The sequence below is a fragment of the Palaemon carinicauda genome, chromosome 9, assembly GCF_036898095.1.
Source record: "Palaemon carinicauda isolate YSFRI2023 chromosome 9, ASM3689809v2, whole genome shotgun sequence".
NCBI lineage: Eukaryota > Metazoa > Arthropoda > Malacostraca > Decapoda > Palaemonidae > Palaemon > Palaemon carinicauda.
Window position 1 is genome coordinate 159,313,137 of NC_090733.1, and position 10,018 is coordinate 159,323,154.

Genomic DNA, 10,018 nt, shown 5'->3' on the forward strand with positions numbered 1-10,018 from the left:
ATGAGGCAATCCCCTCACAGGGAAAGTTACTCCAAGGTAATCCCCTCTCTGAGGAAGTTAGTTGATGAGGTAATCCCCTCTCTGAGGAAGTTAGTTGATGAGGTAATCCCCTCTCTGAGGAATTTACTTAATGAGATAATTCCCTCTCCGTGGAAGTTACTTGATGAGATAAATCCCTCTCCGTGGAAGTTAATTGATGAGGTAATCCTCTCTCTGAGGAATTTACTTAATGAGATAATTCCCTCTCCGTGGAAGTTACTTGATGAGATAAATCCCTCTCCGTGGAAGTTAATTGATGAGGTAATCCTCTCTCTGAGGAATTTACTTAATGAGATAATTCCCTCTCCGTGGAAGTTACTTGATGAGATAAATCCCTCTCCGTGGAAGTTAATTGATGAGGTAATCCTCTCTCTGAGGAATTTACTTAATGAGATAATTCCCTCTCCGTGGAAGTTACTTGATGAGATAAATCCCTCTCCGTGGAAGTTAATTGATGAGGTAATCCTCTCTCTGAGGAATTTACTTAATGAGATAATTCCCTCTCCGTGGAAGTTACTTGATGAGATAAATCCCTCTCCGTGGAAGTTAATTGATGAGGTAATCCTCTCTCTGAGGAATATACTTAATGAGATAATTCCCTCTCCGTGGAAGTTACTTGATGAGATAATTCCCTCTCCGTGGAAGTTAATTGATGAGGTAATCCTCTCTCTGAGGAATATACTTAATGAGATAATTCCCTCTCCGTGGAAGTTACTTGATGAGATAATTCCCTCTCCGTGGAAGTTAATTGATGAGGTAATCCTCTCTCTGAGGAATTTACTTAATGAGATAATTCCCTCTCCGTGGAAGTTACTTGATGAGATAATTCCCTCTCCGTGGAAGTTAATTGATGAGGTAATCCTCTCTCTGAGGAATATACTTAATGAGATAATTCCCTCTCCGTGGAAGTTACTTAATGAGATAATTCCCTCTCCGTGGATGTTAATTGATGAGGTAATCCCCTCTCTGAGGAAGTAACTTGATGAGGTAATCCCCTCTCTGTGGAAGTTATTTGATGAGATAATTCCTTCTCCGTGGATGTTAATTGATGAGGTAATCCCCTCTCCATGAAAGCATATAAACAAGGTAATTCATCTTCTCCGTGTAAGGTCCTGGCAAGATAATGCTCTCCCTAATGGAAGTGCCTTTAATAAGTAATCCCTTCTCTGAGTAAGTTAGGTGACAAGATTATCTCATTCCTTATGGAAAAGCCTCAACGAGGTAATCCCTTTCTCTATGGAAGTGCCTCGAAAAGATAATGTCTTCCCATGGAAGTGCATTGAGATGAGAGGTATTACCTTTTTGAGACCCTTCCATGGAGAAGGGCTCCATGAAAAAGATTACAAAAGGTAATCCAGCTTTCCATGGATGTGTCTTTAAAAGGTAATCCCACTCTCCATTGAAGTATCTAGTAAAGGTAATCGTGCCTTCCATGGTTGAACTTCGAAAAAGCTACCCTGTTCTGTATGGACGTGCATCAAAAAAGTATTCCCTTTCCATTTCTCTCTCTCTCTCTCTCTCTCTCTCTCTCTCTCTCTCTCTCTCTCTCTCTCTCTCTCTCTCTCTCTCTCTCTCTCCATAGAAGTGCCTTGAAACGAGCAGGATTACCTGTCCCTTTCGTGGAGAGATACTCCATGGAAGTGCCTATTAAAGGTAATCTCACTCTCTATGGAAGTACCTAGAATAGATAAATACCCCTAAATGTGGAAGTTCCTCGAACAAGTAATCTCTCTCTCCATGGAGGTGCCTCGATCAAGTAATCTCCCTCTCCATGAAAGTACCTCGAACAAGTAATCTCCCTCTCCATGGAGGTGCCTCGATCAAGTAATCTCCCTCTCCATGGAAGTACCTCGAACAAGTAATCTCCCTCTCCATGGAAGTACCTCGAACAAGTAATCTCCCTCTTCATGGAAGTGCCTCGAACATGTAATCTCCCTCTCTCTGGAAGTGCTTTGAGCAAGTAATCTCCTCTTTATGGAAGTGCCTTGAACAAGTAATCACCCTCTCCATGGAAGTGCCTCGGTAAGGTATTCCACATTCCAACCAGCAGAAAACCATCCATGAAGCATTACATTATTCCAGATATTAATAAAAAAAATCCTTCTAGCTGTATCCGAGCTTTGAAATATCATCCCATTTTATTTTTTTATTTATTTGCATCGTCTGTGTCTATTTACGTTAGAAAATAGGGATTTTGTTGAGAGAGAGAGAGAGAGAGAGAGAGAGAGAGAGAGAGAGAGAGAGAGAGAGAGAGAGAGAGAGAGAGAGAGGTTGTCCACTTGAAACCGTACCGACGTTTTATTTGTTTTTCTTAAACCATTGTTTAGCTCAGGGTGAGTTGCACTTATCCTACTTAGCATATAACGAAAAAGTCTCAACATTTTTTAAAGAAACGGGGAAGCCAAGCCTAATGACGTATTTATTTTTGTATTATGTAACATGTAACCGAAGAGAGGAGGAAAGAGATGTGTTTGAAATCGAAGAAAAAGACATGAAAAACATTTCAAAACACAGTGATGGTAAAAAACCTTCAGGATATTTAGTAATACATTTTGTAAAAGATAATATTTCAGCTTTTTCATCTCAAGTACTCTAATATCTCCTATAAGCGTCAGCTGTAGTTTAAAACAAAGTTATTTAGATGAACAAGTAACACAGTTTTTAACATAATTTTCCAATTATTCCTCAACTTGAAACTGATTTATTTAATTTGACTTTTATGGATGTCAAAAATTCATAAAAATTAAAGGAAACAGATGAATATGAGTACATGTAATAAGTCCCAAACCAAGAGGGAAAGAAACTCTGTGATACGAAGCGAGTTACGCCGGAATTGCCAATGGGAAGGGGGGAGACCGCCCCTAGGGGTGGTGGTGCTGCTGCCAGAGGGGATCGAAGGAGGGTAGTAGGAGGATCTAGAGCAGAGGTCGTCGTCAGATGACCCTGAGGGAATGCCCTCGTCTCTTCTGTAACCCCCCCCCCCCCCCCCATACTCTCACATCATCTATGCATCTGCTGCCCTTCTTCTTCTCCTTCTCCGGCCTCCTCTCCTCCCCGCCCGCCCACCCACAGCCGCCCCCACTCCATCCCACGAGTGGCTGCGACGATTGCAAAAGACGGAGACGTATAAAAGGGAGCCAGAGCCCCTTCGACAGCAACAACTACTCTTGCTTTCGAACCGACAACAACAAAGTCTCCTTCCGACTCCTCTTCTTCTTCTCTCTTCGCTGGAACGCGAATCCTCGGCCGTCGAACGCCCATCCGAGCGTATTAGGAAAAAAATAGTTTATTTTCCAGTGAAGTGGTTTATTCTAGATTGGAAATCTTTTAGCTCTGCTTTTGTTGTTTCTTTACCGAAGATATTATTTACGAAAACTGAAGTTATAGAGTTAAGGAACTGCGACGATGACTCGCTTAGCCAGGAAACTTATTTTAGCCGGTAAGTATATACTCAAAATTCGTTGACGAAACTAACATGTTTTATGTATTGGCCTATTATTGTATAGGAAGTCTTTGGTTTATTGCGAACAGTAAAATGAAGTAACAGTTGTTAAGGAAATGTTATTGTCTACCACAATTCCAGTAAGTTGAGCCCTTCCAAGCGGACAGATGGCCTGAAAATAATCTCAAAGAATTCAGTAATATTTGGTTTCAAAATTCATCGTAGAAGTCAAAACTAATGTTTAACTTTCTTGGTTATTTCTTTTATTTGTTTTTGTAGTTTACCGTATTCGTTAATGATAAATATAATAGAAATTGGTATAAAGAATAGACGTAGTATATAAAAGAGTAGACCAAAGTTGCTTATAATACCATATTCAGTAATATATGAACACATAACCAATGATTTATGTATCATCGGAGTAAACAGAAATACACAGATGGTATAGCGTACCCGTTTCATAACACAAGGTATTGTTTTCAACAAACTACTAAAATTAAAGTTAATTGACTAACAATTTTAAGTATTAGTAGGAGGATCCATTGCATAAAACAGTATACAGAGTACCATAATGAATGTCTAAGTATCATACATTTGCCTGAGAAGAAATATACATATACGTTTCCAATAAGGATTTCTTACCTCACCTTTAGGGAAGCTAACTTCTTCTCGAATAGTAATTAAATAAATGTTTGTACAATATTCAGATATTTATAAATCAACAATTTTAGTTAATCATATTCATATTTTCTCTTCGTGAAGTTTGTAAATCAACTTGCCAGTAAAAGAACTTCTATATTTCTTTAAGAATTAATTATTATAGATACTAATCAGAGGTCCTTAACTTATAGAGAATATTCTTACAAGATTTGATGTTCATAACTAATTCCACCCAAAACACACTTTTCTTCCTGTGTTTAATCATTTACAAATATCTGATTTCTCTGCAACTTTTTTCTTTGACAAAAGAGTTAAGAATATTTTATTCGTGAAATCGCTATACTCACCATTCACCGATATATCATTTATAGATATTTACTTCATATCTACTTCAAATTTCATATCGCCGGAATATATTCATTTTCTTTCGTTATTCTCCTCTTCGCACATGGGAATTGTAACGAGCCGAGAGATGGTTGTGACTCAAAGGCAGGATGAAAGCAACTGAGTCACAACCTTCTCTCGGCTGTTACATTGGTGACCCCGGAGTGACCACGTTACATTACTATATTCGGTATAAACTTCAGCCAATTAAATATCTAGGAAATTTGTTCATATTGTTTTATAATCATACATTTATTTCTTACACTTATAAACCTTTCCAATATATATATCTTAAAACTGAGTCTGCAAGTTGTGCCACTTAGTATATAAAAGAAAATCATCTAAAATAATTACTGAAAGAAAATTATAATTTTTGATGGAGCCGATTCATTTTTAATACCATGAACTCTCACATTCTCTTAAAGGCGCTTCTTTTATTCACTACTAATTATCTTCTCAAGTTTTTAAATTACCTTTAAAATCCTTAAATTTCCTAAGGATGTTATTCATTCATTTATTTATTTATTTATTTATTAATTTATTCATTTCATGGAACAGCTCTCATCGGCGTCTGCTTGGCACAGCAGCAATCCTACTTACCACCAACAAATGGGTTCAATGGTAATGGGATAAATGGAAATGGCAATGGAAATGGCATTGGCAATGGAAATGGAAATGGAAATGGCATTGGCAATGGAAATGGCAATGGCAATGGTAATGGCAACGGCAATGGCAATGGTAACGGCAATGGCTACACCAACGGCAACGGTTACACCAATGGAAATGGTAATGGAAATGGCCAAACCAATGGCAATGGAAATGGATATACCAATGGAAATGGTTATACTAATGGAAATGGTAATGGCAATGGCATTGTCAATGGAAATGGCAATGGCAATGGAAATGGTAATGGCATTATCAATGGAAATGGTAATGGAAATGGAAATGGTAATGGAAATGGAAATGGTAATGGAAATGGTTACACCAATGGAAACGGATATACCAATGGAAATGGCAACGGTAATGGCTACACCAACGGAAATGGCAATGGTAACGGTTACACCAATGGAAATGGCAATGGTAATGGCGTCACCAATGGCAATGGCAATGGAATCAATGGCAATGGTGTCAATGGCAATGGCAATGGAATCAACGGTAATGGTGTCAATGGAAATGGCATCAATGGAAATGGCAATGGAATCAACGGTAACGGTGTCAATGGCAATGGCATCAATGGAAATGGTGGCCACAATGGAAATGGCCCCAACGGACAAGTGGACCCCATTACCGCCCTTGGTGAAGCTATCGCTGGAGGCGGAGTGCCCGGAGTCGACTATCCCATCCTCGCCTCCGTTCCAGAAACCGGCTTCACCTGCGACGGTCTGATTCCAGGATACTACGCCGACATAACACCGGAAGCAGGTTGTCAGGTAAGTTTTCCAGGTTTTCCAGGTCTTAAAACAAATGTTTGATTGGAAGGTCTAGTTTGACTTTATTGCGGGAATGACAAACTTCTCGAGTTGGGATCAGTCATGAGACATGGTCCGAAATTGATATCCTTCAAGTAAATTGTCTTAAAGTAATGGAAATTATCATCATCATCTCCTCCTACGACTATTGACGCAAAGGGCCTCGGTTAGATTTCGCCAGTCTTCTCTATCTTGACCTTTTAATTCAATACTTCTCCATTCAGCATCTCCTACTTGGCGCTTCAAAGTCCTCAGCCATGTATGTCTAGGTGTTCCAACTCTTCTAATGCCTATTGGAGCCCAGTTAAAAATTATCATTTGCAAGAAATTGATTTTCAATTATATTAGTTGTTGAACATGGAAGGTAATTACTTACAGCAATAAAGTAAAGAAAGGGGATGCCTGAATTCACTTTGCTTATGTAGTTATTCTTAAGAACAAGTATTTGAAAATAAGATCAGTAGAATTATGCTGTAACATAAAACTTTACAAACTATATTTTACAATCTTCATACTATTTGTATAGATGAATAATTGGTAATCAAATAACGAAAATATACAGAACTATTCTTTATATTGTTATTGTCATATCAATAACATCAGGCAATTCTTTTTAAATAAAAAATTTACATTGTGATATGCTATGCGATCTTTGTTTATTGTAAAAGTGTTAACCTAAGTAATGCAGAAAATAACAAATATAAAAAAAACGTAGAAAAACATACATTTCTGCTTCGATAAGCTTCATTTTCTGTTCTTGTCACGAATCGCTACATTCAAATATCTTCTGCTTCTCTTAATAAAGTAATTATTTGTATTAAATCTCTCTCTAGTGGAGCGACATTGCAGAGCTTTACACTAAAACCAGATATCTATAAACTTTCTACCTCTTCTTTTTAGGTATTCCATATCTGCCAATTTGACGGAAGACTCGACTCCTTCCTGTGTCCCAATGGAACAATCTTCAACCAACAGTACTTCGTCTGTGACTGGTGGTACAACTTCGACTGCGCTACAGCTCCACAGTTCTTTGATCTGAACGCTGCAATTGGACAAGTCAATGGCAACGGAAATGGTGCTGGCAATGGCAATGGTAATGGAAATGGCAATGGCAATGGCAACGGCAATGGCAATGGCAATGGTAACGGCAATGGCAATGGTAACGGAAATGGCAATGGTAACGGCAATGGCAATGGTAACGGCAATGGCAATGGCAATGGTAACGGCAATGGCAATGGTAACGGCAATGGCAATGGCAACGGCTACACCTACACCAACGGAAATGGCAATGGTTATACCAATGGCAATGGAAATGGAGCCACCAATGGTAATGGAAATGGATACACCAATGGCAATGGTAACGGCAATGGCGGCAGATACACCAATGGAAATAGATATACAAACGGAAATGGGGCTGTTAATGGCAATGGAGCTACAAATGGAAATGGCAATGGCTATACCAATGGAAATGGCTACACCAATGGAAATGGTAATGGCAATGGAAATGGCAATGGCAATGGCAATGGAAATGGCAATGGCAATGGCAATGGCACTGGCAATGGAAATGGCACTGGCAATGGAAATGGCAATGGAAATGGCAATGGCAATGGTAATGGCAATGGAAATGGCAATGGTAATGGAAATGGCAATGGAAATGGTAATGGCAATGGATACACCAACGGTAATGGAAACGGAAATGGAAATGGGTATACCTACACCAACGGTAATGGAAATGGTTTCACCAATGGCAATGGCAATGGGGCAGTAAATGGCAATGGAAACGGAAATGGAAATGGTGCTGTTAATGGGAACGGAAATGGAAATGGCGCTGTTAATGGAAATGGAAATGGTTATACCAATGGAAATGGTTATACCAATGGAAATGGCAATGGAAACGGAGCAGGAAATGGCAATGGAAACGGAAACGGAGCAGGAAATGGCAATGGAAATGGAAACGGAGCTGGAAATGGTAATGGAAACGGAGCAGGAAATGGTAATGGAAATGGAACAGGAAATGGTAATGGAAACGGAGCAGGAAATGGCAATGGTAATGGAAACGGAGCAGGAAATGGCAATGGTAATGGAAACGGAGCAGGAAATGGTAATGGAAACGGCAGTAATGGTTATTCATACCCGACACCATCGTCACCCAGTGGCCTCTACCAGACACCTATATAATATGAAACCCCGTTTTTTACATATCTTTATGTTGCCTAAATATTTTATTCTAGATGCTGGTAATTTACTGTAGCGAAGAATGATCTGGTTTCTATTTTGTGATTCAGTTTTCTGTTTCTTAAGCAATAATTTTTTTTTTTTAGTAATGGTGGATATTACCTGGATTTTGGGGTATTTCCTTTTGATGGAAAAACACAATAATCCTTAACGAGTTCGACATTTTGTGCACAGAAACATTTAATCAAAGGAAAAAATGTGCAAAAGATTATATGAAATATAATATATAATAGCCATATTTTAATTCAAGTGTTAAGTAACAGTTATTTAAGATAACTTTGCCTGTTTCCATTCTTAGATTCATCATCAAAATTCATTGTTTTTCAACTCGATTTAAGACCATGGAAATATTTTTCATTTCCCGTCATTCTGAAGAAATCCAAAAACAGCCGCAGTAAATTACCAGTATAAAACAGATATAGGACCATTTCCTAGTGCAATGCTTGTGCCATAAGTCTTTCTTATTTAGCCAGTGAAAGAGTATTTTTCTATAATATATAAACAATATTTTTATGTATACAAAATGCAATAAAAAAATTCGAAATAATATCTTTGTATGAATCTTCCCCAACTTGTTCTAGTCTTATTGTCTACCTATGGTACATAGGTCATTGTAACATTGAAATAACATCTGCTCATATCACTGATATTCTTTGCAATTCGTTATTTCATAGCTGCTTGTACTATTTCTACAGTATTATTAAAAAAAATAGATATCAGGTACGTTGCATCTTTCCATGAATAGTTATTTTTGTCAATCTGGTTTTAGTTTCCATAGCCAGACTCTTGTTAGAAATACATTATTTATTGCAGGTACCTTTTAGCGACGCACTTAGCAACTTTTCACTTTATTTGTTACTTGGGTATCAGTACGATAATCTCGTAAACAAAGACATATCTAGTATTTTTTTGAGAATGCTTAAAAAAATTACGTACATCCCTAATAAGTCTGGAGCCAATATACACATGAACAGGTTATGATTTCATGAAAACTTACAATTTGAAAATATCATGTGGCCTTCCTGACCTTGCTATAAACCGTAGTCAATCACATGAGATAGGAAAGGCCTGTTGCAAATTTCAGTGATGTTAAGGAACTACTTTATATCATACAATGATTGACCCCTTTTATTTTAATTTCCGTTTTGGGTATCGAGTGGGTTGGAAAAGGTCGCCCTTCCACCTACCATCATACCATCAAGTTGAAAGAGCATTTAACGACATAGCTTTCCAACCCACATTCAGATGATAAAATCAGTTGAACACAAAGCCTCTCAGTCCACTTAGCATCCAACTATCAGGGTTATAAAAAGTTGTGCCCCATCCTGCATGTACTCGTAATGTACGTACAGAATCCATTTAGGAGCAGCAAATTTATGCCTAGCAATAAATTCGAACAGAGGTATAATAACTCTTTTTAATGCTTGTCTGTTCAACTGTCCACAAGATATATCAGAGTTGGGAATGGGCTAAAGAGCTGTTTATTCTTTGAGATGCATCTGATTCCGGATGCTGATCAATTATGTTTTCATTTCCACTTATCTTTTTCAATCGCTTCCGTGAAATTTAGTCTTTTCTGAATATGTTCGAGCTATATTCTTGAACATTACTCGAGAATTGAGCTGTTGTATTCTATATGCCCTTTTCGATAACATGTGTTTCCTCGAAAATACAGGGATACAGATTAATTTCCCGATCTTCAAGTTTTTGCTTTTAACAAATGGGGTTTTTACATGGTTTTAAAGGATGTTTCCCCATTCACACTTTCGTATTTTTTTTTTTTTTTATC

The 10,018-nt window shown here is 38.0% G+C and overlaps 2 protein-coding genes across 3 annotated transcripts; both read left to right on the forward strand.

Moving 5' to 3' along the window:
- On the forward strand, positions 1–1,017 carry LOC137646729 (microtubule-associated protein 6-like). The gene has a single exon (XM_068379836.1). The coding sequence runs from the start codon at positions 1–3 to the stop codon at positions 1,015–1,017; it is 1,017 nt and encodes a 338-aa protein (XP_068235937.1).
- A 2,193-nt stretch (positions 1,018–3,210) lies between these two features.
- LOC137647311 (uncharacterized) lies at positions 3,211–8,760 on the forward strand. Of its 2 annotated transcripts, XM_068380709.1 has the most exons (4): positions 3,211–3,478; positions 5,084–5,955; positions 6,895–7,398; positions 7,435–8,760. In XM_068380709.1, the coding sequence occupies exons 1-4, from the start codon at positions 3,445–3,447 to the stop codon at positions 8,170–8,172; spliced, it is 2,148 nt and encodes a 715-aa protein (XP_068236810.1). In that variant the 5' UTR covers positions 3,211–3,444; the 3' UTR covers positions 8,173–8,760. The 2 variants fall into 2 exon arrangements, with proteins under 2 accessions (XP_068236810.1, XP_068236809.1); XM_068380708.1 differs by having other exon boundaries at positions 6,895–8,760.
- The last annotated feature ends 1,258 nt before the right edge of the window (positions 8,761–10,018 follow it).

What these genes read in the sequence shown, in the direction of transcription:
- LOC137647311 (XM_068380708.1), top strand. Translation starts at nt 3,445, where the DNA reads ATGACTCGCTTAGCCAGGAAACTTATTTTAGCCG. An exon ending in CAGGAAACTTATTTTAGCCG is followed by an intron (nt 3,479 to 5,083) that starts GTAAGTATATAC and finishes TTCATGGAACAG; the next exon opens with CTCTCATCGGCGTCTGCTTG. An exon ending in CACCGGAAGCAGGTTGTCAG is followed by an intron (nt 5,956 to 6,894) that starts GTAAGTTTTCCA and finishes TCTTCTTTTTAG; the next exon opens with GTATTCCATATCTGCCAATT.
- LOC137646729 (XM_068379836.1), top strand. Translation starts at nt 1, where the DNA reads ATGAGGCAATCCCCTCACAGGGAAAGTTACTCCAAGGTAATCCCCTCT.